Source organism: Ambystoma mexicanum, chromosome 10 (assembly GCF_040938575.1).
Source record: "Ambystoma mexicanum isolate Mex_15411 chromosome 10, UKY_AmexF1_1, whole genome shotgun sequence".
Lineage (NCBI taxonomy): Eukaryota > Metazoa > Chordata > Amphibia > Caudata > Ambystomatidae > Ambystoma > Ambystoma mexicanum.
Genome location: NC_090932.1, coordinates 101,514,287 through 101,541,932, shown reverse-complemented (window position 1 = coordinate 101,541,932; position 27,646 = coordinate 101,514,287). Strand labels below are relative to the sequence as shown.

The following is a 27,646-nucleotide window of genomic DNA, read 5'->3' as shown; positions in this document are numbered from 1 at the left end:
ACCAGAGTGAAGAATCCTACATTGTGTGTCGAAGATACCAAGGGCCTGACCACGTAACTGATCAAGCCGGGAAGAAGCAACATTCACTGTGGTATCATCCTTGGCTGCATGAACAAAGAAGTAAGCGAGAGATCAACACAACCGTTGAGTTGGGGAGACGGATGCAAGACCAGTCTGTGTTGAAGTCAAGGTTGCAAACGGCAACCTTGTATAACGAGAGCTGGAACGAACATTGTTAAACACGTGTGATGAAAGACACGAGTAAAGCTAAACTGCTGATGAATGTTTGAACTTGAGAAAGCAAGATACAATACTGTTGACAGAGTGGCCCAGCACCGTGAATGTGCTCCATCGAAGGTCTCTGTAAGGTATCCCACCAAGAGAAATGAAAGTAGAAGATTGATGAAAACAATTGTTTCGAAAGACTTCAATTTTGATACCAAGAGGATCCAAGCCCAAATGAGGGAGATGGGCTGAGCCCAAACGACAGAGGCCAAGTGTGAACATTGTGATAAAAAGTGGATCTCCACCTGAAAAAGGGAGGCCAATGATGAACATTGAAAGCGAGAACTTGTGCATTTGAAAATCCTTATAGGAATGGAATTTTGAGATTTGTTTTGTTACGACAGACCCTGTCCAGTAAGAGACTGTTATCACAAAAAAGGCTTTGACAGAAGGCCCTGATGTCTGTGCTTTGAACTGTGTCCTCGTAGCCTAGAAGTCAGAGTGTGTGCGAAGCTGGAACGTGCCGCTTGCCCTGTGGTGAAAACATGGGAAGGGAAACCAGCTGCTCAGCTTTCCTGACATATTATTTCTTGAACACTTTTCTTTTGCATACCCCATTGTCCCACACCCTTTTGTATTTAGAATTAAGGATTGGCAACATGTTTATTAGTATAGGCCCTTTTATTTTGACACCGAGTTGCCTAGGACTGCATTATTATTATTTGATGGTCGTAGCTTGCTGTAGTCCTTAGATTTAGGTGTAGATAGTGTGAGAAACTTGAAGGTTTCTCACCCGCTAGTCACCGGGGATCTGCCATCCAGGTGGCCAGGCAGGGCCATCGCTCTTGGGTCCAGTTCCTGGGTGTGGACCAGTGCGGGAGGATCACCTAAATGGGGGTTCTTTCTGGGAGTGGGTGTGGGGGACCGAAGGGTGAGACGTGGTATCCACTTGCTTATAACACCTTTTCCTCATCCTACCAGGTAGGATTCCTAGAAACTCAAACCCCCCTTTTCTGCCACAAACACTTTCTCACAGACAGTTCATTGTGAGCGACAACAGACTAACACCAGAGCCATATATCTGACATGTCCCAACACAAGGGCCAGGCAGAGTGAGGTGATAATTAGACACACATGACTTCCATCACACTTCCCCACACGGAAAAAAGGCAGTGAACGAAAGCACACTCTGAGCAAGGCAAAAAGCACGAGGAAGCATCAATTCCGAGATGGCAGTTTAAACCGAGGAGAAAGGCGACGAGATCAGAGAGGACGACAAGGAGAGATTTACCCATGCCCTTTTCAACACAGAAGCGTGACTTTCAAGAAACCTCCAGGAAGAGAAACATAAGACTGGTGAATTGCAGCTGACGAAGGGTGTAGCATATGTCAAAGGTACATGGGGCCCTCCCGCATTGATAGCCAAGATGTAGAGAAGCAATTGCCACTCTGGTACTGTCCTTGACTCTGACAGCAAAGCTATGCCGAGTTCAGCACAGCCGGTGAGTTGGAGAAACTGATAGCAGACCGGACTGTGTTGTGCTCAAAGTTGCAAGTGGCAACATTGTATGAAGAAAGAGAACTTGTATACAATTTCACTTTGTAAAAGTGAAATAGGTACCTGATACAGAGTGGTCCGGTACCACGTGGGTGCTCACTCGAAGGTCTCTGTTTGGTCCCCCCCCCCGAGCGGGCAAGGATTATTGAACCGTGAAATCGAAGAGGTCCTGCAGCGGGTTATGTTGAGTCCTGTACAGATTCGAAAGTCTTCAATTGTCTGTAAACTGAAATTGGTCTGAGCCTGGCTGAGGGGGACTAATTGTAGAAAAGGGGTCTGAGCCCAGAAAAGGGGGATCCTGGGTGAACAGTAATGCACCCGAGAACATTTTTGTGGCAAATGTGAACCCGACTGAGGGATGCCTACAAATTGAAGTTAGTCTGAACCCGACTGAGCGGGGGCTAATGGTTAAAGAAGGATCGGAGCCCGGCTGAGGGGGATCCAGGGTGAAGAGTAAATTGCCCAAAGTGAATATTGAGAGAAGGAACTTTTCTTTGTTGTTTATGGTACATCAGGTCCTCTGAGGAAAGAGACTTTGCGCAAAAGAGACATGGGTACAGAAGGCCCTGATGTTGGTGAAAGGAACTGTGACTACGTGCAAGAGAAGCCCAGGAGTGCGCTGTGCTTGAGTGACCCGCCTTGTCCTGTGCTAAACACATGGGGAAGGGAGGCCAACAGCCAAAACATCGTGATTTATCATTTTGTGAACACTTCTTTCTTTTTGAGATTATCCCACACTATTTTGTAGCATAGCAGTAAGGATTGGCAATATTTTTTTTTTTTTAGCGTAGGCCCTTTTTATTTGACTATTCTCCACTAGGACTGTATTATTATTATTTGATGGTTGTAGCTTACTCCCATCTTAGAGTTAGGTTTATATAGCCATTTTTCACAGGCCTGACAAAGTTCAATAAACACCCTGGAATTGTGATCACTTGTCTCTGTCTTACTTTGATACCATGTCTTCCTTACATATGGTGTCAGGAATGGGATGTGACTCAATTGAAAGAAATTGGGGAGCCCTACTATTTCAGAAGCTTAGTAATAGGGCTTCTAACCCCTCTGTTGCCACAAAAGAATCAATAGTCTTCAATATCTGTTGTAGTAGAGAAACTATTATCCCGGCTGGGAAAAGAGGAATGATTCCTACATATTTGGTTTTAATACCCCTCCGGGGTGTTACATAAGGTTGGCCCCAAAATCTGGCCTAGCTTGGAAGTTCGGTATGGACATTCTAGCAGGTGTCATCGATCTTGACTTCTGTGGAGACGTAAAAGTTCCCTTACAGAATCATGGTGAAATCCCATTTGAAGCACAGAGTGTGGACCGAATTGCTCAAGGAATTCTGGAAAAAGCTCTATTTCCTCATTTTTTTTAAAGTGAACCAGTCAAAACAGAAAGAGGTACACTAGGCTTTTGGGAAGCTGATATACCTTCTAACATCGAAGATAGAAAAGGATAAGAGCCTACCATATGCCCAGCAGAATGACCGTGCCCTCCCTGAAGATTTTTTACAAGCTATTTCAGAAGGAGAAGGTATAGAGAAGGTGAGCCCTTTTTTCTTCTTAAAGCAGGGGTTGCTATATAGAAAAGAAATACCTAGAGAAGGCTTAGAAAAAACACAATTGGTAATCCCCAAAACTAACCGAAAGGTTGTATTAGAAATTGCGCATTCCCATCCAACCCGGGGACACTTAGGCAATCCAAAACCCAGGCACATATCAATGGGAGGTTTTACTGGCCAGGTATCCACACTGATATAAAGACGTAAGAAATATGTCAAAAATCCAACCCTCACATCCCATTCCCTGCCCCTCTGAATCCATTGCCAATCATAGAAGTCCCTTTTTCAAGAATCGGGATGTGCATCATTGGGCCTCTAGGAACATCTAGACTGGGCAAAAAATATGTCCTCGTGATTGTTGACTACGCAACCAGGGACCCAGAGGCATTCCCTATGCAGAATAATACCACCCAGCAAATTCTCAAACACCTCCTACCATATTTTTCCAGGGCTCGGTTTCCGAGGGAAATACAGACAGATCAAGGTTCACACTTTTTGAGCAAGATCATAGCTGAAGCAAAAGAGCTACTCCATATTACCACCATACAAACTTCTGTGTACCATCCCCAAACAGATAGTTTGGTAAAACGATTCCATAAAACACTTAAATTGATCCTAAGAAAGTTGGTAGATAAAGACGGGAAGGATTGGGACCGAATGATCTCCTGGGTACTATTTGCAGTGAGGAAAACCCCTCAGGCCTCTACTGGATTCTCTCCTTTTGAACTACTTTATGACAAAGAACCTAGAGATGTCCTGCACATGCTCCGGGTGACCTGGGAAGAACGAGAAGAAGCACCCATTCCCCTCTTGCAAACCACTACCAGATTGCAGGAGCATATGAGACTTGCTCGAGATCCAGTCTGTACTCATATGGAAAAAGCCCAGATCCAACAAAAATCCACTTACAACAAGAAAGTGAGCTTAAGATTGTTTTCCATAGGACAAAAAGTACTAGTCCTCTTACCCACCTTGGAAAACAAACTTGTCTCTAAGTGGCACGGGCCAGCCATATGAAATATTTGAATGAACGGGGACCTGTACTTATAAGGTAGCCCAACCGTACAGGAAACAGAAAGTCCATTTATATTCCATAAATCTCTTAAAAGAGTGGAAGGATAACCCATCAGCCACCCATGCCACATTACTATCCTGTTTGGTTCCAGAAGAAATAGACAACTTTGAATCGATTCCTCGAGAGCTATCTAATCAACAACAAGAAGATCTAAAAGATGTAGTCACATTGTTTCAGAAAAACCAGGAAGAGTAAAAGACAACTATCACTATATTAGAACACCTAAGGGAAAAGTGGTTCATCTAAAACCATATTGACTCCTGGAAGCCCGTAAACAGATAGTGGTTGAGGAAGTGTATAATATGTTAGGAGCAAATATTATCGAGCCTTCTTCCAGCCCATGGTCCTCCCCTATCATATTGTTCACCAAACCTGACCATTCCTGGAGGTTTTGCATAGATTCCGTGAAGTTAATGCCATTTACGACTTCGATGCCTGTCCCATGCCACGCATCGATGATCTAATTGATAAACTTGGAAATGCCACTTTTCAATCCACGCCATTCTTAACAAAAGGGTACTGGCAGGTCCCAGTATATGGACCCGATAAGGAAAATACAGCTTTCTCAACGTCCCTAAGACTATTTCGGTTCAAAGACCTCCCTTTTGGATTACATGGCGCCCCAGCCACTTTCCAATGACTCATGGACAAAATATTACAGCCCTACTCCAATTCCTGTGGAGCTTATATTGACAATATCGTCATTTCTAGTAAAACCTGGGAGGACCACCTTTTCCATCTCTTTACTATTATGAGATCCCTCAGAGAGGCCAGTCTAACTGCCAATCCATCCAAATGCAGACTGGCCCATTCAGCCGTGAAATATTGCAGCTTCTTTGTAGGGAATGGTAATGTACAACCTCAACATGGGAAAGTGAACGCCGTTTTAGATACCCCTACACATAAAACTAAAAGAGATCTCAGAGTAATCGGTATTACTGTAGGTTTATCCCAAACTTTTAAGACAGAGCAGCCAGGCTGACAGACCAACTTAAGAATGATGAACCCCAGAAACTTCATTGCATGGACGAGGATGATATATGTTACAGCTTAAAACAAACCCTGTGCCAGAACCCAATCCTAAAGGTAGTAGATTTCTCAAAGGAATTTGTACTGCAAACAAACGCCTCCCTTACAGGATTAGGAGCAGTCCTATCACAAGTCTGCGATGGATTAGAACATCCCATCTTGTTTACGAGTCGCAAACCTTTCTCACGAGAAGGAAATTACTCTGTGCTGGAATTAGAGGCCCTTGCCATCAAGTGTGCCACTATCCACCTTAGATACTACCTTTTGGGAAGTAAGTTCACACTCGTCACAGATCATTCTCTATTAGTGTGGATTAGCTAATGAAAAGACTACAACCCTCATGCCATGCAATGGTTCTTAGACCTGCAGCCCTACTGTTTCACTGTGGAACACCAAAAAGGTAAAGACCAAGGGAATGTAGATTTCCTTTCCCGGTTCGCATGTGAAACAGGTGCGGTTACATCGCGTGGAGGAAGGGTATGTGAGAAACCTGAAGGTGTCTCACCCGCTAGTGGATCTGTTATCCAGGTGGCCAGGACACGGCCATCGCTATTGGATTCAGTTCCTGGGGGTGGACCAGTGTGGTAGAATCACCTGGATAGGGGGGTCTTCAGGGAGTGGGACACCGAAGGGTGATACGCGGTATCCCCTTCCTTATAAAACCTTTTCCCCATCCTACCAGGTAGGATACCTAGAAACTCAACCCCATCCCCTGTGATGGCACGTACACTTTCTCATGGACAGTTCATGGACAGTTCATCGTGAGCGTCAACGGATTAACACCAGAGCCGTATACCTGACATGTCCCAAAACAAGGATCAGGCAGAGTCAGGCGCTTACTGATAATTACACACACCTGACTGTGTGAGGGACATAACCACGGCTGGAAGGGCCCTTCCGGCACTTGCATATCGACTATGTTGATGTGCATGACAGATGCACCTCTTATAGGTACATGCTTGTGGTTGCCTGTCCTTTTTCACGTTGGGTTCAGGCCGAGGAGCTCTGCTAGAAATTACACAAAGTTGGCCGCAAAGTTCCTGGTGCAGGAGGTGTTTTCAAGATGGGGAGGGTATGGCGAGATAAGGTCTGACAACGGGCAACATTTTGCCAACAACCTTTTTCAAGAGATAACGCACCTCTTGGGAATAAAACAAATTATGCAGTGTCCTGGCTGCAAGCGAACAGGAATGTTGAAAGGCTAAATGACTTACTTAAAGAATACTTAGCAAAGTTAAGCAAGTCATATTTCAAAAACTGGCTGAATTGTCTCCCATTAGCGCTTTTTGCTCTTTGCAATTCACCCGGTGCGGATCATTAGTTGACTCTGCACGAAATTGCAACTGGCAGGAGAATGGATTCAAGTCTACCTCCTGCACGTTCAATTTCGAACACTAACACTATGGCACAGGTTTTGAGAGAAGAAATGCAAAAATATTTAACCGAAATAACAAATGCTTTCAACAAACGGGCCAACCAGTGCCGAAGAACAAACAAGTACCCACGACAAGGGAGAATTCCCCCAAGCGCAGCTCCTCTATCCTGGTGACAGATTACTCATCCGTAATTTCAGCCGGAAGTGGCGGGAACCAAAATTCACTGGCTATTACAAAGTAGTGTATGCGACACCCACAGCAGTCAAGATAAAAGGGAAGAAGGGCATGGAAACACATTTCCAACGTCCGCAAAGACAACAGCAGCACCTCTTTGGACGGAGAAAGGAGGGACCCAACTTGATGGGAAGTATTACCCAATTGCCATTAACGTTTTGTTCAGAAGTAAGACTTTACAGAAAGCCCACAAATAAAGAAGAGGGGCATGCAAGAAGTGTGGGAATGTGAGAAAATATAAAAACAATATGAAAGTTATAGGGGTAGGAGTGTTTTGTTTCTGGTCTTCTTGTCTTCTCTTCTTTCTCTGGTTTTTATTGCATAAAGAAAGAGGGTGTGTGTCTGCTGACAATGGAAAAGAGACACGCACTCAAAGGAGTATATTTAATGCTGTGAAGTTCTATTAATCTATTGGGGAAGGAGGAAGACACGTCATCTGGAAATGTCAGGTATGATGAGATGAAGCGGGTGGGGCGAGAGAGCACAAATGGCAGTTGTTATGTGTGCTCGCTAATCACACACGTTACAGGGACACCAGTACAATTCTTGCCGCAAGAAGTCACAACAGAGATAGGGGGCTGTCTAATGCATTTGTCTTTATATAGGACTCAGGGCTTGTTTCAAGGGCATGCAGAAGAGGTAGAATGGATAGAGGAAAGGAAGGAGGTATATGCAGACAATTATATACAGCTTGAAAGCATGACCAGGGAAGACGAAATGAAGCATATCAAATTAGAATATTAGAAGGAGCGCGAAGGGGGGGACAGGTGGCAAGTACCCAGAGGAGCATATATTGCAAGAAAAGTGTGTGGAAGTGTCCTGCGTTTCCTACGTTTCCTGTGCTGTGGAATACAGCTTTGTTTGAACACACGCCTTTTCTTCAGCTGAGCTGCAGCTGATCTCCCTTCGGTGACTTTAAAAAGCCCAAGCTTTGCGAAATCAAAGCGAAAGTGTGTGGAAGTGTTCTGCGGTGTTCAGAGAGGTGAGGAGGGGCGAAGGACTCATGGTGAAGGAACCTTGTTTGCTCTTAAATAACACGCTAAGCCTCCCCTGCAGTGACCCCTTCTTTGCACACATCTATGCTCGCAATCACAAGTGAATATTGTTTACTTTCGGACAGCGGATGGAAAGTGTTTATTGCATCCAGTGACTTGACTCTGTTAATACATAACGCATACCGCGCTTAAGAGGGAACATAACCGTGCTACATATTCTCGCTCTGCAGGCTTTGTGTAAGCCACTCTGTATTGAAGCCGACCTCCAATTCTGCTCAAATTAAACTACCAGCATTTCTGTATTTTGGATTTCTTTTTGCAAACTGCCTCTGGATTCATTCAAGCAAAGACTTTTCTCTCTGAAAACTTGGCCGGTGACTGTGGAGGGTTGTATCCTCTTTCAGCCATGCTGTGTTTCATCTTAACATAAATAACATTTATTTATTTGGCGCTCTTACTTTACACCAAAACTTCAAGGGAAAAGTGACCCTGTAGGGGTTTCATACATTTTGAGTTTTCCTGAGCGGAAAAGTAACCCAGAACCCCTGTCAAAGGTAACAGAACATGCCAGCCAAATACAATCTTCGTAGCGTCACATTAACTGATGATCTAATGGCACCAGAGTGGGAGGGTTCCTTTATAGCGAAAACCCGACCTCCCTTAATTACGATGGACACGTAAATTAAGCAAGATATTCCAGAGGGGCAACAGGTGATTGTTAGTGCTCAGGTACATAACACGATGGATGAACACACAAACGCCATGCTGTGGAGGAGCAAACAGGGTAATAACTTTGGACTCCACACTAAAGGCTGGAAAAGACTTTACCCTTATGCCAACAAATATTAAGGAATGCTTCCGTAAGCGGAGACATATGAGCACAGGAGATTTGCACCCAGGTTCACTGGAACAATCGTTCTTTCCAATAAAAACCTTTGAGATGAATAAGGTAGCAAGTACTGAGACTCCTGGTTTTGACTTTACTCAGGGACTTAATCTTTCCCCCATATCATCAAATGGTCAAGCAAATTAGCTGTTCACCTAAAATATGAATGACCAACCTCGGCTGGCTCTAGTCATGGCAAGTCTAACTGTGAATGATCTAACATATCAAACTACTCCACAAAGGACCAACCAAGACTTGAGTGCAAATGAAGCTACCTTGGCAGCCTTGAATTTTGTCCTAAACTCATTGGTTAATGTATTCGAAATGATGAAAGGAGAAGTTCAGACCGATTCAGGGTTATTACTAGAGATCTCCAAAGAAGCCGAACAATATTAATTCTGAATGGTTGGCTTAAGAAATGTAATTAACTCAACTATAGAACCATCACTAACAACATTATCAGAGGGCATTACCAAACAAAACTCAGAAATACTTGGGATTAAGGAAATTCTCAAGGATCTGGGCTTGGGAGGAAAGGAAACACAATCCCTGATCATATACATTTTACACTCTAATGCCAGGGAAAAGGAGATTGGGTCGGGAGGTGAAACATCTCCAATAGAAGACAGAGCCATTCCTCTTTTTGATGATACTCCCTTTTCAGAGTCAGTCTTGGAAGAATTTCGTAGATTGGCACATGTGGTGGAGACAGAACCAAGTGAAATAATCAATTGCACAAGGGAGGCAACCCCTCATTCTGAGCAAGAGTAGAAAGAGGTGGAAGGCACTTGGAAAGAAAGATCACAGCAGAATTCTCAGGGAAGAAGACGGGCAAAAAGAAAGAAACAAAAGAAGAATGACTCTGAATCCTTGCATTCTGTGCAAGTTCAAGAGAAGAAATCAAAGAATGAGAAAGCTAAAAGAATGAAGAACTCTGGTGCAAATAGTTTCATAAACAGACTTAGCGACCCCTCTAAAAAAGTTCCAAATAAAGCCAGAGCCGTAGAGTTAGAGCCAACCCAAAATGAAAACAAGGAGAGTTCTACTAAACCAGCAAAGCATATAAAGAGACAGAAGCAATCAATAGAGATGCAGGAGATCCCTGAGATGAGTGGTGAAGGTGACCATAGGTATTCAGACAGATGTCACTTTGGGGGACAAGTCTGGCGTCTCTGATACTAGTTTAACAAAATTGGGGATGATGGTAAACAGTGAGACAATAAAAGCATTAAAGGGCAACAAGGAACGGAATGGTGTGGGGAGGTCGGTCAAATTGGCCCCGATCTTCATTCCAAGAACAAAACAGACCCCATATGCCAAATCTCAGCAAATTGAAGGTCTGAAAATAGCCCTGATTTTCCTAATTTGTAGACGAAAATCAGGACAGCATCAGACAAAGGTAACAAAGATCAGTTAACTGCCAAGCCTCAGGGTACTCAATCTGATCTGGACACTGTGAAAGAAGTCAGCTTGGTACTTAATGAGCAGAGCAACCAGAGGGAATGTGACATGAAAAATGAAGAACTAAAGGGACCAAGAATGGAGGATCTTTACTCTCAAGGACAGGAATCTGTGCTTTGCCAGGAGGAAAGTGCACCTTACGTAGCACCGACTATGGTTTACATGTCAAAAGCCCAAACTGAATATAAAATTCTTGAACCGGGAGGCTATTCTGGCTTTTTTCAAAAAGATCCCAAAGCTCTACCTGTTCTCAATAAAAGATATGGAATATGTAAAGTTCCCTGAACCCCAAACAGTCCATATGGCAGAAGTTGGGGTTAAATCTAATGCTGGGGCTAAAGCTATACTGGCAGCCAATGGCTCCCTCCATCGACAAGGTCTGGATGTATATGCTTCCTTGCACCAATTACAGCTGAGGGGAAGCAGGGAAGTGCAAGCAGAGGGTAGGGTATCTGATATAAGTAGGGGCTCCAAGGACAAGTTAAACTCCGGAAAAGGGACCATCAATAACGGTCCTGGCGATTAAAGTGATTAGCATGATTGGTGGGACATGGTGGGACATGAGTGTCTTTAGTTGAGGAAAATTGAGATTCGTGAGGTGGAATACGTGGGGTTCCAGTTTGTTTAAAAATTCATTGAAGAGGAAAGACATTTTTGGGAGTAACAACTTTTTTTCAGGAAACTTGGTTAGTTAACCCCCCTCAATTTGAAGGGTTTAAAATCGTACATCAGCCAGCTTCCACCCCGGGGACGGGACGATCATCAGGAGGGCTGTTGATAGTCTGCAAGACCTCTCTAATAATGGAGGTGGATCTTATTCCCAGTTGTCAGGAGGGGATTTTAGCAGTAATTATAACTGTATTATCTGATGAGGGCCAAAGGAAATGAATAGCCATAAACCTATACTGGAACCCTGCTTGTGTAAAACTCACTGATTTCCTGGAGTCTCTAGCTGGTCTTTTGACTCATGTAAATTTGATCTATCCAGGGACTCCTGTTTTAGCAGCAGGAAATCTGAATTTGTAATGTTTTCCCAATTTGTCAGGGGTGGATCAACCCAAAATCAATGCCTAGAATGGGACATGATCATGACAAATGGCTCAATAGAGGGGGATTTCCCCCCAGCAGTTACGTGAACCGAGGAAAAATAACATGTACCATAGATTATAATTTTTTATCATCATCTTGGTTATTTGGAGGTGTACACATTTTGCAGTAAGGGACGGGGGAACAAGCGACCATAAGCGCCTTGTAGCAGCATTTTACTAAAAAATAAGAATAGTTGTCACAGTCTGTAATGGTCAATAATGGGAAAAACCGACTGGTCAAGTATAAGAGAGATGGAGCTCATCTAAATGATGGTCTCCATTTAGTCTGTAGGGACATGCCAACTGTTGATTTGAAGCAAAGTGGCAGCCCCAATGGTTTTCAAGATTTTTTGTGGTCTATTGATCACCCCCAGAGCACGACCACACGTAAGCTTTTGCCACACATTCATACTTTTGATGAAGTTACCTGGCTTAAAAAACGAGAAATGCGTAACATCATAAGGTCTATGAGGGGGGAGGCATTAGACAATGGTCAGTTAATCAAAATAGTAAAAGACGTTAAAACAGCTACTAAAGCTGGTCAAAACAGCGACGAATGGATAGGCTACAGAAAGATGGAGAGTCGATGCTCAGAGCTTTAAGCGTTAATACATCACGCAGCTTTTGGGCAATTTTCAACACAGTAAATAACAAGCAAATGATTAACCAAGCAAACACAGCTTCTGAAACTGACTGGATCAAGTATTTGTCCAGACAATATCATAAGCCAAAGGGGGCATTCAAATTTAAGATCACTGATATACCTTGGTCTTTAGAATTTTCAGAAAGTGATGTTGAGTTGGTAAATAAGTCATCATCCTCCAGAGCTGCGGGTCCTGATGAGTTAACTTACCAAGTAGTGAAAGGCAACATAAACCTGTGGTCAAGAGTTTTGACTGAGCTTTATCAGGAAATAGTGAAGAGTTTCCCCCTTCTTGGAAGACTTCCATCATTATTCCTATTTTTAAGAAGGGGGATCAAACAAATCCACTAAATTATCGACCAATCAGGTTATTGGATGTGGAGAGAAAGCTATTTGCCAGTCTCTTGTTGAGAGAACTAGAAGAATGGGCAAAATGAAATAACATATTGTACAAACAACAGACTGGTTTTCGTAGGGGTCTCTCCACATCCCTTAACGGTATAACTCTGGCTACCCTTAGTGAAAAATCATGTAAAAGGGGAGAACCAGAGTTATACGGCGCATTTGTCGATCTTTCTAGCGCTTTCGATATGGTCAATCGAGATCGCTTATGGTCAGAACCCGGAAGCTGGCGAGCTCCAAAATCGCTCCTCAATATGCTGGCTTCTCTTCATGAAGGTAATACAGTCAGAATACGATTGACCACTGAGGGCTTACTCTCCGACTATGTAAAAGTTGGGAGGGGAGTTAGACAAGGCTGCATGGTCGCCCCGTCTTATTCAACCTTTACTTGGCTGATTTTGGAAGGGAAATAGATTCTGCGGCACTAGCAAGTCCAAAAGTTGGAACTAATTCCATCAAATGTTCAGTCTATGCCGATGATATTGTTCTGTTGGACAATACCGCGGTGGGTCTCCAGAGGTTGCTAAACTCCCTGGATTCATATATAAAGAGGAACGATCTGTTAATTAATCCAGGGAAATCAAAAATAATAATCTTCAGGGGGAAAGGGAATCAGGGCCGCAAATTCATCTGGTCGGTGGGAGGTCAAACAATTCCAGTGGTTGAGGAAACTGTCTACTTGGGATACACTTTGTACACAGTCCTGAAAGTAGGACAACACATCCTAGATTTTACTACTAAAGCATCCCAATTAACATCTCAGATTAAGAAGATTTATAGGCAATACTGCAAGTTTTCTTTACTGCCAGTGATAAGGTTTTACATGTCTAAAATCATTCCTGTACTTATGTACCGTTTGGAAGCTAAAACTATGGTATGGGACCTCAACTGGCAGAAACTGGAGGGCACCATCTGGAAGCAAGTTTTGAGCTTGCCTCACAGTCTTCCTATGGCCAGTTTGAGGTATGAGCTAGGCCTCAGATCCCTTAAATCGCAGGCAGACTGGAGGTTACTGTCTCTTTATCGACTGATAATAAACCCCCAGGTTAATACACTGTACGAAGATCTATCGGTACTTCTAAAATGTTCCCGGTGAACCGTTCTGTGTGATCTTCAGAACCAGGCGTTGAAAGTACTGGCCATTTGTGAAAGCGATGTGGGATCCCTAATTTACAATCCAATAAAGACGAAGAAGGCACTAGTTACCATGGATTGGATCAACACGATAGAACAAATGCGTGGGTCAACAGTAGCAGCCTCCTTTTCCCTTTGTGATAAAAAGTTGGGGTTTCTTCCGAAATATTTGATAACATTTCCAGATGGTAAAGTGAGACATAACTTTTTGAGAGTTCGACTTAATTTGGTCCAGACCAGGGCTGTGTTATCACGTTGGATGAGTAGGGGAAAGCAAAGAAATTGTGCCATGGATGTAAAGATCCTAGTAGACAGACTATTGAACATATACTGTGAGAATGTGAAGAGACATGGGATGTAAAACAGAAAAATCACTTTACTGATTCAGCTGACCGATTATTCTCAACGATGTTCTGGGAAAGGCTAATTGCTGGCTATGAGATTTCTCTGACCATAAATGTGGTTCGTGTTTTACAGCTAGCCGGGTTTATCCCACCAGAGCATTGCTGAAAAGCTAAGGAATTTTTGAATTTTATGTTTTGTTTTTTTCACTCTAGAATGTACATGAAATATATGTTTTTAAGGAGTAGAAGTAATGTAAGGATTTTTTGTATTTGTGAAAAAACGAATTTCGGTTGTAACACAATAAAAAAAATAAAACAAATGTCAAGACCTCGACAGGACATGGTATCCCGTGGTGCCACACCAGACCCATGATGCGTATTGGGGTTCAGTGTTTCACAATGGAAAATGGAAACAGGGGATGGCGCAGTGTCGTGCAGAGGGGCTAGTGGGATATGAAGAAGGGTTGGTCAAAAAGGTAAATAATGACTGCATGACAATATGGAATGTTAATGTACATGCTTTGAAATGGATAATCGAGAGACATCAACCAGAGTACATAAAGTCACTTACACAGCTTTTTTTATGTTTCAGAGCAACAACAATGATCGCAATGGGGATGAGCACTGGCTGCAGGAAAACGATGATCATCCCGGTGTTGCAGAAGGTGACGGCGACAGTGATGGATTACTGATGGGCCTGTGAATCTGGAGCCTACACGTAGCTGCCTTCAGATTGAGGAGGGGTGTACGTGCTTGTGACCATTCACAACCCTGCATTGGTCATACCCTAGCCACACTTAGTACCTTTCAATTATCTCCCAACACTGCTGCAAAAGAGAAGGGAAAGCGAATGGAAAGAGGTGAAAGGCGAGCAGAGGCAAGTGGTAAGAAGAAAAAGGAGCAGTAACGACATCTCAGCATCATCATCACAGAGTTTGGATGCAATCCCACGGCACTTACGACTCTTTAACTCTTTAACAAAGTATTGGTCTTTACATCCTTACTGCTCCCTGGGGTACAAGCAGCCGCAAATGCCAAGTGGCTGCAGATTACCCGCGATGAGGTGCTACAGTTAGCAAATGAAACCGAAAAAGGACTGAATGCAGTGTGAGAGGAGCTTTGTGCCCTGCATCTTTTGGCCCGCCAGAATAGGTTTGTTCTTGATCTAATGACTGCAATGGAAGGTAGAGTTTGCCATAAAATTGGGAGCAGTTGCTGCAAGGAAATACCTGCCAACGATGCTGCCAATGGGACACTTACAGACAGAAGATGTCGAAGAGATACGTATATTACATGAAAAGATGGCAAAAGAAACGCATGATTCCACCTCAGACAGTTGGCTGGACTCACTATCTGCCTAGGTAACTGAGTGGCTAGAGGCCATGTTCAAAATAATTGTCCATGCGCTTGTCGTGATGCTCATTGCCTTCTGTGTCGGACAGTGGATCATCAAGAGGTTTAATTGCAGCAAGGGGAAAGTGACTGCTAATAAAGTTGGTGAGCAGGGTAGTGGGTGTGAGATGCAGCCTCCCAGGGTGAATGAGGGTGAGGATGAAATTCATGTTGTCCTTGCAGTACCCCCACCAAAGGCAGAGGACTATGATTCTTTTTGGGTAGCATGTTACTTAGAGGGACAGGATGGCCTATTTCGCATTAGATGGATACGAGGATGAGGGAGGGCACATTTACAGTGTAACCCGGTATTACACTCACCTGGCTCCCACAGAGCCGTCGATCTGGACTGGACTGCTGCGGTCTCCATCAATGTGACGTGTAGGGCCGAGATGACGGACTGGGCTGGCCCACCTAGCTTCGTTTGCTTGGGCCGTAGGAATATTCTTCTGCAAATGGAGAAAGGGAATTAACCACCATGGAGTTGAGCGTAAATCCCCCCACCCCACTGTTCTCGCCACTGATCACCTTGGATGTCCCCTCTTATAGTCTCAACTGATGATTCGAAAATATGAGCTCTCCATCCTGCATTGAGTGCAGGGGCACATAGATAACCAGTTGCTTCACTGGCTCGAAGGAATTGGTGAGTTCCAGGACAATATTGACTCCGATATTCCCGGCAAGACGCCGTAAGCATGTAGTTCGTGAGAGTTCAAATGCCTGACTTTCACTCTTGTCCGATTCCTTGCAGATTGTAGCTTGCCCATATTGAAGAGTTCCTCGTGGCAACCGGTAATGTTCTGGTAAGGATTTGTATTATCCAACACAGTTCGATAAAATAATGTCCATATGTAACCTGTTGCTTTCTCCCTTATTCAGGGGCTGAGAGAAAGTATGAAGTCTCAGGGAATAATGCCTCCGGCGGTAAAATCAGGTAAGTCTTTTGTGGTGAGGAGGGTTCACCTTATTAGTCCCTTGTTTCACCTTGCTGTCCTTTTGTTTCCCCTTAGGGGCCGGGGTTCGGCTAGGATGCAGTGGAAGCTGCGCCGACCCGTGAAGAAGAATAGTACCCCGGTGGTAAAATCAGGTAAGTCTATGGGGGGTATTCCTCTGTGTATTCCCTTGGCTCATCTTGCTGTTCTTGTCTTCTCCTTAGGTGCCGGAGTGCGGCGGGAACATGCAGGAGGATGCAGTGAAATGTGAAGATGCTGCGAAGGCCAGTGAGTTCAGCGCGGCGCTGCAGCAGGCGAGGCGACGCGCATAAAATAACTTCTTTCTTCCAGCTCGAAGGCGCGATGGATCGGGAATTCAGGTAAGGATCAAAGGTATTGCTCTTGTTCTAACCTTTTCTCCTTCTTTCTCCCTTTTTCTAGGAGCTCCAAACTCGAGGCGGGCGTGGCAGAAGACTGGATGCAGACTTGCAGGCACGGTGAGCGTTACGCTGCTGGATGCAGAATAACACGAAGCGTGTGCTGCTCTTCGGGCGTGGTTTAAATAGCCTCCAAAGTAGTCCCAGGTAAGTATTCCTCCCCAGCCCCACCCGAGTAAAAAAATAGTCCCTAGGTAAAATAGTCCCTTCCAAGCCTCGTTTGGCTTGGAGCTCTTGCAGTTTGTTCCGCATCAGGTAAGTTTGCAGCATGGTCTGCATCAGGTAGTTTTTAATCTATGAGCCTGGCGCCCATGGCGCCAGGACTGACTCCCCATATGAGCCTGGTGCCATAGGCACCAGGACTGCACCCAAATAGCCCCTAGCGGGGGTTGTTGGGCTTGCTTGGGGTAACTTGATGCCTGCTTCCGGGGTTGCTGGACTTGGTCTGGATCCCCAGGGGTAGGCATCATGACACCCGGCTATGAATAACCAAGGGCAAGAATAAAGAAATTATATGGAAAAAGGTGTCGATCGAAAGACAGATTGAAGGGGGGAATGCAATGAAAGTGCTGATTCAATGCCAGGCAGAAGGGAACACTTACCGACTGAGGGAATAATTGGGGAAGGTGGGGACGCTGCCATGGGAGGGACATGGGACCACTTGAGGCTGTACAGAGCCTCAGGGACTAAATCTAGTGGGAAACAAGGGTGGACACTTAGTTTACATCACAATATGAATGCACCAAATCCTGAGACATACACACAAGGAAGGTCAAAGCACAGGTAATCACACCCAAGAGGGATACCATAGATAGACCTTTCACAGCAAGCCAGATTGAACACACAGCGAACATGCTTCGGCTGCGAGGTGGAGGAAGCCCAACTCTTGTAGCTCATCTGCAGAAGACTGCTGCCGCTGGGAACAGGACCGGATGATACAATAAAGGTCGGCGAGCCAGTCCCACAGTAACTCGTGGCAGCTGGGGAAATTGACCTTATCCTAAGAGGCACTTGCATAACACCAAAGGCAGTTTCAAACCGCTCCCCTTTGGTTGGTAGGGATGGGAACAAGGATGTGGAATGAAGGGGCACTCCAAGAAGAGCCAATCAGACAGTATGTTTTGTCCTCAACGATGTTTACGAGGGTTCTCATCGAGCGGGTGCCATGGGAATGTTCCCCTTCCCACTAGATTGAGGTGTCTTGTGTTCCTTCCTTTTTGTTGGTGCTAGCCAAAGGCAGATGAATAAAGATCCGGAGGTCAGCACAATCATGTTAATACTGATTGCAAATAGTTTGTGGGGTGGAGCATGGAGCGGGAGGCAATATGGTGCCACATGAGGGGGGGGGACAGCCCCGGGCGGTCAGGTCTCTCTTGCTAGCGACAGGGGCATGACATATTCTAACCACGTATTCTGACCACTAGTATTTTATATTTGTGTGGCATAATTTCTGTTTGGATTTATAACTCTGGTGTGGCCTTTTTATTGTGAGGATGATCCTTTTATGTGCTTTTGTATCATTATACTAAGTATGTGCTTTAATTTCTGTTTTTTTATTTCTGAATTTGCTGTAGCTTTTAGGAAGTGCTGTTATTTAATTAATGTATGATATGTTTTGATATAAATTTGTGAAAAGTTCTATGAACTATAACACAATAAAAAAAAATTCAAAAATGAAGAGGTTACAATTAGATATGGTTCCATTAATAAGTCTGACTGCAAAATGGGCTAAAAGGGAGGTTGATGATGTGTTATGTAACAGTAGGGTGGGTAGAAGGAAAGACAACACTCACTTTCTTTTATTGTGGAGATGGTAGTGCCTCCTGCATATGACTACTACACTTATACCACTTCACACCTATGAGAATGTTAGGGCAGCAGGATATTGTTTGCGTAATTGGTAATTTTAAGGAAATATTAAACATTGACAATACCGGGCTGAGACAAGGTGGATTCTCAGCAGAGGTGATTTGGATACTACGATGGGATGATTTCATGTTTCAGTGTGTAAAGGCACACAAAATGTAAGACAATACTGATAAAAAGACAGGAATGGAACCCTCCTGGAGAGAATCACTTTTTCTTCAAATCTCAGCCAATTTACACACACGTAAGTGGCCAAATGTCTCAGGGGTGTGGGGGAGGTGATAGCTCAGGGGCCCCTCGCTCGCTTGGGAAGCAAGATGACACGGAGCACACAGGTTCGATCCCCGTGTCCACGCTTAGAAACCACTGGGTATTAAGCACATTATAAATAACCAATTACAAATATATTTTTAAATAACCACTACCCACATTATTTCCAAAGGGTGGCTTGCGGTGGAACATTACTAATAATTGAATGGCTTAAAATATGCTTTGAGTGCTTTGAAAGCTCAGCATATTTAAGACTATTTTCCAATATCCCCTAAGCCAATCCCTTTCCACCTCTACCCTGATTCACGCTTTTATTCTACTGTTGTAACTGGGTGGTGGGGGCATGCTAGACCCAAATATAAACTCCTGGCATTGAGTCACTGCCCCTTGAGTTACTTCCAATCATGTGTCCAACCATGGAATTAAAGGAAAACTACTGAGTCAACATTAGAAAAGAATTGGGCTCTCTGAGAGGTGCTGGCACACATGAAACGTAATCCATCTTGGTCTTTCCGCAACCTTTGATACAGCTGACCACTCTCTCCTCCATCACTTGTGGCATATCAACACTGCTCTGTCCTCATTCAAATGTTTTCTCTCAGGCCACTCGCATCAGGTCAAATTGAAGCCTCACATTTGAGACATTATCTGCAGCCAGTGGTTGAAACGGTTGGGAGCAGTGGTCCTCTACATTTAAAACATTTTTTTACTGTTCCTATTCTTTTATTTTAAATAAAAACTGTTCCGGAATGGTTTGGTTTTAAAAGAAAAGTGTAGAAAGAAGTTGAAACATGCACTGAACATTCCCTTAAACAGCAGTCGTGTTTGTTTGGGGGTTTGGATTGCGCGTGGGAAGGTCACGGCGATGGGGTTTGTGGGGAGCTGGGGCAGGCCAGCAGGTAACATAGTTACACTACTTCTTTTTGTACACTTCGACCACTATCTGTGGCGCTCTTCAAGAGCTGTCTTCAATCCTCTTCACAGTTTATATGTCCCTTGTAGCGCGTGTCCTATCTTGGCACAAAACGTCATTCATTTTATGGGACGATCAACATCTGCTTTCTTGAAGACACTGGAAAATAGAGACATTTCAGGAGCTGCCTTAGTGATGCTCAAAATGTGGTTGCAGTGAAAGTGATTGTGCTTAATAATACTGAATCATATACATGTCAAATCAGGATTCTTTGGCACCTTGTATGATGAAGTGCTCATATTCATCCTTCAAGTCAAAATGGATGCCAAATGTGCATGTTCTCAACTCGCCCTTCCACAGGCAATTCTGCTTTGATGGCTGCTGCCAACTTGGATCACCCTAGACTTTGCAATCGTCAACTCGAGCATCGACTATTGCATTGATGTTTGTGAAGGTATTTTTTAGAAAACCTTGAACAAACTCCAAAATGGACAACATTACATAGCACCACTGTAGTGGCCTCAATGAACCACAGGACACATTGAGGTGCCGTGTAAGGTTTATTTACACATACTGCAACACCCATCAACATGGATTGAGTAAGGGCAATTGCTAAATCCATGAGACAACCACAGCAGTTGCCTCACTGCTGTGGGATTATGTCTCTTGCCATTTAGTTCTATGGCAAACATGTAAAACAACTACTACTGGATGTTGGAGACCGTGGGATTATGCCTGGTGATGAGGTCGGTAAGTGTTGTGAAGAAGTTCAAGCAAGCAGGGGGCGTGACTGCAGGAGGAGTGCTGGGGAGCGTCCTCTTGTCTCCCGGTCCGCTCTGCAGTTGCGGGCTCCCGGAGCTGTGCGCGCTTTGCACTCGTGATCTCGCCAGATCTGATTCTCGCTGGCTTAGATCTCGCAAGGGAAGGTCCTCACAACGATTCATGCTTAGCCTGAAGCTTATGGCCCACATCAACTCTAGACTAGAGTCAATTCTGTGACTGCTACATAATAATAGAGAGAGTGCAATGGTTCATCAATCTCTGCATAACTGTTCACCTGACTGTCTAGTGGAACTGATGCCCCTTGCCACCGAACCAAATGCATACATGAGGCCCTCAAGAACAAGCAATGTTCTGGAGGCCATAATGCAAATGCTTTGAAGGGAAGGGCCATAAATACTAAGGCTCTCCAATATGGAATTCCTTTCCTTCGTTCCCACCCCTCGATCCTGACTTCAGAAAATAGAACAAAGACCTGAAAAGGCGTCTTTTCCTCTGAACTTTCAGACCTGGCAACAGCTATTGGCCTTTTCCCAGGCAAACTGTCTCCTGAAATTCCCCGCCCTTCATCTACCTTAGAGTATTTATTTATTTATTATTTATTTATTCGCATTTGTTGAGCGCACAGCAGCTCGTGGGCATCGTGGTACTTGTTACAGTTTGTGCTTATACTTATTTACATACAGAGTTAACGTCCATATATGTTACATTGGACGAGATGCTTGGTTACATACATACATTGAATGGTAGGTGTATGGGTGCGAGTAGTTAATTGAAAAGAGCAGTTATGAGTTTTTTGCGGAAGGTGTAGAGAGAAGTTTCAGCTCTGAGGTCAGTAGGGAGAGTATTCCATAGCTTAGGGGCGAGGTATCGGAAGCCTATTCCCCCTGCCTTGGTCCTGTTGATGCGTGGTACCGTTAGTTGATTGGTGTATCGTAATCTAGTCGGTCTGATAGATTGTCTAGATATAGGGCCTGATTACACAGATGGCGGTAAGGGTTTACCGGTACCGGTATTTTACCGGTACCGGTAAATCCTTACTGCCTTACTACGAGGTCCCTTTGCGGCTTGGGGAATTTAACGCCTGCTTTTTGCAGGCGTTTAAAACCAACCCGCAAAAGGGACCAGGGAGCTAATTACGGTACCGCAATTTGCGGTACCGTAATTTGCGCCTTCCCCATTTCCATAGAGCCCTATGGGGCAAAAATGGGAATGGGGATGGGCAATGGTGGAAGGGGGAATTACCGCCCCGCCAACCTTGGAATAGGGCGGTAATTCCCCTTTCCACCAAGGCGGTGCCGGTATTTTACCGGCATGAACCATGGCGCTAATAGCGCCATGGTTCACCGCCATCCGTCTAATGAGGCCCATAGTGTCAGATAGGTATGAGGGTGCTGAGAGGTTAATGCATTTATGTGTGGTTGTGAGAATTTTGAAAGTGAAAGTGAGTAATGTGAGCATTGATTGGTAATGTCATAGTATTTGCATGTAGTGTTTTATATTGCTCAAAGTGGAGAGTAAAACTGAAGAGGAAAAGTGATTCTGCCTCGTTTTACTCTCTAGTTTTACTCTCCACTTTGAGAGTTATGAAACGTGCATGCAGGGGACCCCACGTGCATGCAGGGGTCCCCACAGCACGTGAATGCAATTGGAGGTGATCTCCTGCATGCAGAAGAAACCCTATGGAGCTGATTTTATAAATGCCCGGAGCGGATCTGCATTGCAAAATGAGTAAACGCTGCCTGGCATGTACGCGTTTACAATGGATTCCTATCTAATGCGCCTGCTTTTTTCTGGTGTAAAATGCAGGCGGTTTCCATGGGAAATCATTGGTTTTACGCAAGCATGAAATGTCTGCTCACATAAAACCAAATTGGTTTTTAAGGCGTAGTGTGGAAGGGAGGCGGAAACGTAACTCCCCTTCTGCCCCTGCCTTCAAAAACAATGAAAATGCCTGAGGTATGAATGGAAGAATTAAGACAGAAATAACTTGTTTATGTCTGTCTTTTCGCCTTCATTCACGCTGCAGAGACTTCCAAAATTAGCCCCTACAAGTGCTCTCTTACTCCTTGTAACTAAAGACGGCAGGCCCAGATTTTGCAGAATCTCTGCACTTTCCTGCACTTCGCTCACAAGTTCAGGGAATGTTAGTCTATGCCTTAAGGCAATCTCAGCTTGCAACTCCCTTCTTTTGGAATTACTGGGTCGGATTTCTGGGGCAAAAGGCAGAATGAGACATAAGACATTGCTTAGTATGTGGCCCTTGCATCTCTAGAAAGAAAGAAAAGGAGAGCTGTGTTTTCATACCCGGCAGCGCTACCTCTAAACCCCAAAGACTCATTCCGTCCAGAACCCCAGGCATGTAGGGAAAAGAGGGGATTTCCCAGGCAGCTTTTCCTTTCACAAAGCATTCTTCCTTTACAGTGTCCACAAAAATCTATGGAGGAAGGAACAAACGTTGGCTAGAGTGGGGGAGGGGAGGTGTGGGGAAAGTGAGAGAATGTGAAAGATACAATGACAATCTGGACTGCCTATGAAGGCAAGTAGGAAGATGAGAGTTCACTCTGCACTAACACTCAACTCTCAGCCTTGTATCCTAACCAAAACCCACGTTCTTCACACTAGACTCTGCAGAGACTCTTAGTTATACCACACCTTCTGCCTGAGACTACCCTAACTTTAATGTACAACAACTATCCAGTCGCACCTAACACCTCTCCTTCAAATTACGCCACACGTTCAAGAACATGCCAACTGCCCATCCATGATTACACTCACACATTCTGGGAATATGCCCCTGGATGCAGTAGCAGAGTCAGCTTTTGGTATGGGGGTGGCTAATAAAGCACAAGTGGGAGGCTGGGGGCACAATGAGCACCAGGGGGGAAGCAGGGGAAGCGGCTACCCCCCTTTTCCTCCCTGGCTCCGCCACTGCCTGGATGCCATCTGGCATGAAACAACCTGCAGGGCTTCAGGTATACTCTGCTGGGCTCATCCGTCTTCCCCTCGGCTGTAATCCTTGCTGCTGGTGCACATCCAGGGCTACAGTTATCCTCTGCTGTCACTTTTGGGTCGGGTCCTCCGCTCCCTTCTGTCTGCAGGGCTCTGCTGGCCCGTTGTACTGCTGGGTGCTCCTCACTCTTCAATTCCTCCAGCAGGCGTGGGGCCTCATCGGCCTCGTCGCCAGTTGTTAGCCCCTTTCAAGGTAACACGGCGCCCGCTGAATAACCTCGCGGGAGTCAGTCTCCATTGCAACCTTTTTTTTTCCCTACATATTCAAACTGCCTTTCCCCTCCCTTTCCTCCTTCTTCCCGCTCCTCTCCTTAAAGGGGCTCTGCCCTTTAGTCACTCACAACACTGATCATCCTAAAATCTTGCTTCGCATCACACGACCGACTGCCTTCTTAACATGTAGACTGTGACCCGTAAAAGAGCACAGGTTCTCTGATGTAGTTCTGTCCACTATTTATTCATCAACACATTGCTCTTCTCCCACTAATCCACTGAGCACCTCACACTTTTTCAGCAACAAAAGTACCAGGTAGTTAAGAAAATGCCAGGAGTTTGGCTACGTAAAACTCAATAACATAAACAAATATGAAATAACATTAATATAGCAGCAGTGGACCAGTAAAAGGTATACATTCAATCATTTATGAAACCAAGCCATGTTTTCACTATCAGCATATATATTGATTTCTTTTTTTTTGGCAAAGACATTTGGTATCCTGTGACTGAATTCAATGGCATCACCCAGGGCTCTTTGAAAAACATACCCTGCACTAAAATTGAATGGGCACAAATCTGAGAGAGAAGGAAAGCAAATGTTCTTACCTGTCCCCATTTTGAGCCCATGAAATGAGTCGCAAAGTCAGTGGCTTCAATCAGCTTGAGAAAGCTTTGATTGTCTCTGGCGAATCGATGTCCCAAAATCAGGGCAGCAATGGTGTTGGAGACAGACCACCCGATGAGTTTTGCAGGGTCCACTGGTTGGCCTGGGGAGGAAGAAGACATCATGTAGCATGTAACAGTGCAATCCAGCTCAGGCCATCATGACCAGCCCCATTGCAGGGACCCATATCAATAGAATAGTTATCACCGCTCTTTTTTAACAAATTCCTTTAACCTTTGATGTCTATTTCTGAGAAATTTGACCTCAAATACCACTGGTATGAGGATGATATGCAATTTTATTTTCAGAATTTGTAAAGGAGCGGCAGGGGCACTCTTAGCAGCTACCCTGATTACCAGCAAGAGGGTACTTGGGCCTCAATAAAATCTCCACTGCAAGAAAGGAAGACTCAACCATAGGGCAAAGTTTACTGTCTTTATTATCAAACAAAATGGCAGGGATCACACCAGAACAGCATGTCGTTTCCAGAGCTCTCGTCTTCCAAACATGTGTCACACCGTTTTAACCATACATGACGTCACAGGAACGAGTTGCATCCCACAAAACCTATCAGGGAAGGGGATTGGTCAGTTTAGGAAAACTATATATGTAATAAATAGGGGTTAGTTTGGTTATTGGATCGCCATATTTGGTGGCTCATCCTCTAAATGTAAAAAATACAAAGTTGCAGGTTAATAGGGAAATGATTGGCCCCTGTAACACTGCATGCCTTAACGTGAAAGGTAGCTAAGGATTGGACCAAACATGTCTTCCCAGCCATGGGAACTTGGACAGCTACTGTCAGGAATAGATGTGGGGCAAGCCCAGGAGACAGTATAGGAGCAATTGAGGTAAAGACTACTGTTCCCAGCATGCTAAGGGGCGAATTGTAGTCACTGGAGTTTGCACTGTGAGACAGCTGGAGCCCATCAGAGGAGTATTTAGCCGTTGACCGCCTGTGCACAGGTGCTGATAATTGATGTTGTGCAGCACGGACGGTTATGACGGCGTGTATGGAGCTCCGGATGAATTGATGGCGATCTGGGTGAGCAGGAAATCAGACTATGCACAGCAGTGGCTCCGGCGCTCCAACAGCAGCATGTCCTAATGTCCGGGTGTACTCTCGAGTCACCCGGACCCTAAGATAAGTACGTTCATGTATTTACGTTAATGCCTTGAGCATGGTGTTTAAGTACTAAATTCTGAGCGATTTTCATCAGCTACTGGCGTTGGGTCACCCGGTTGTTGGTAACTTTGTTTATACCCGGAGTATGAGGCAATACTCGCAGTAAAGAGAGGAATCTTTACTAATCGGAAGGGGCCAAGTCTTTCTGGCATACAACTACAGACAAGTCATGATCTATGTTTTCGCTTATGTTTGCTCATGTTCAATGTCAGTCCACGGGGCCATGTGTCATGTTGAATTCATGTAGGGAAGATTCCCTTGTGTGTGCCATACAGTTTATGTTGCTTCATGTTTGCTATGTGTTATACACGTTATACACACACGTACATGGTCATGGGTATGGTATAGTATAATTAAGAATCCTAGGTGCTATATAAGTATATTCAGGAGTTGAATAGGATAGGCAGTATCAAGCATGGAGTACAGGATTATGAAGTTTCAGTATTAAGTTCTGTGTTAGGAAATGCAAGTTTTCTATTCCCTACCTTCCCTTTGTCATTCCACATCCTTTCCCTAACTCTGTCTTCCCCCATTGGCTGCCACATGGTTATCTGTGTATTTACATTCAGACACCTGTGCCAACCACGGTGGGAGGGTCGATCTATTCGGCTTCTGTGGTTCAGGAGAGGGGGTTGAGACCCTTTTGACTTGACTTGACAGCTACCAAGCTGATTGAACCTTTTCAAAGCAATGGGAACGATCACGAAGGCGCTGTATGTTACCATCATGTTGCCATCTCTGATCGCCTAAGCCCTGAGATAGTACATCAAGCTTTGAACCTTTGTGGTGGTTGTATCTTTCCACCTCTGGTTCGATGAGAACAGCAGTCCTCAATCCACCTCAAGTGAATAGACATTGTCCTGTTCTTCCAGGTCACGTGTGCAGGTACCACAGAATGGAGCTCTCCTGCTTGTAATTATGAGGATTTGAAGCTATATTCCTTGCAGGTGTCTTATCGCCTTTGTAAAGTAAAAACTTTTAGTCTCTGATCGTCCTTGGCTAGGATGTGCACCATGTCTGTGCTGGAAGCTCTGTCTGTCTGCCTTTAGCTGAATCAGCTGAATAATGTATTCAAAGTCTGCCTCACCTTCCCCATTCACTTTAGTGCACCTATGGCTTCCATCTTTGTTCTTATAACTTTCCGTGCTAGTCGCAGTTAAGCATTTGCAAGCTGGAAATATATGTATTCTTGCCATTCCTCTAGCTGCATGAGTCATAAGCATTTGTTTCATGTCTAGCAGTAATAAACTAATCAGTGTTTGTGTAACTTCGTGCATGGATGCCTATATGCTTCATGTGTACATGCACCTACGTCGTGATGTCAATGACGACGTCATCAGTTTTTTCAAAGTTATAGTCAGTCAAACTGTTCGATCAATGACAACCCTATCTCCTCCATATCGTCAGTCGAGTATGGTTTGAATGGCTGTCTAAGCCGCTAACATTTCTCATATCTGCGATACATCGACAATGGTGATAAAGGGCCTAAGAGTGATGTACATCTATTATCTCTCTGCCTTTGGGCTGTGAGTCCGGTGGGGGTCATGAGGCCACACTTGGACCTTTGTCTTCAATCCCCCCTGTGGTCGGAGAGTCGACCACACTTCCCAGACAACTCTCTTTATTCACGTACAGTTTTGGGAGCCGGGCCTTCATTATTTCTCTGAGATGATCATGGTACTTTTCATGGTTGTCCACACTCCAGGTCAAATAACTTCAATCTCCTCTAGGGCTGCACCAGACCCATTTCCCCCAATAGTCACATCTGTTGAAGGGAAACTTGAGCACAGTTCCTGACGGGAACACAGGACGCTGCGTCAGCTGTGGTTTCAGCTCATTACGTGTCTTTGTTTCTGTGTCTTCCTCTGTCTCTAAGCCCAGTAATACTTTCACCCCTATTGTCTTTTCAGCGGTTTTCATGCATTGTAATATCACTACTCTGATGACACAGAAGGCAAATAACT

General features: G+C 44.5%; 1 protein-coding gene across 1 annotated transcript in view; it reads right to left on the bottom strand.

Annotated features, from left to right (window-relative positions):
- The window catches only part of LOC138491199 (cytochrome P450 2J2-like), a 382,346-nt gene that overhangs the window by 176,899 nt on the left and 177,801 nt on the right, over positions 1-27,646 (bottom strand). The window contains exon 4 of the mRNA XM_069617584.1: positions 24,439-24,599. Coding sequence (XP_069473685.1) covers positions 24,439-24,599 — 161 coding nt within the window. The remainder of the gene's footprint in view (positions 1-24,438; positions 24,600-27,646) is intronic.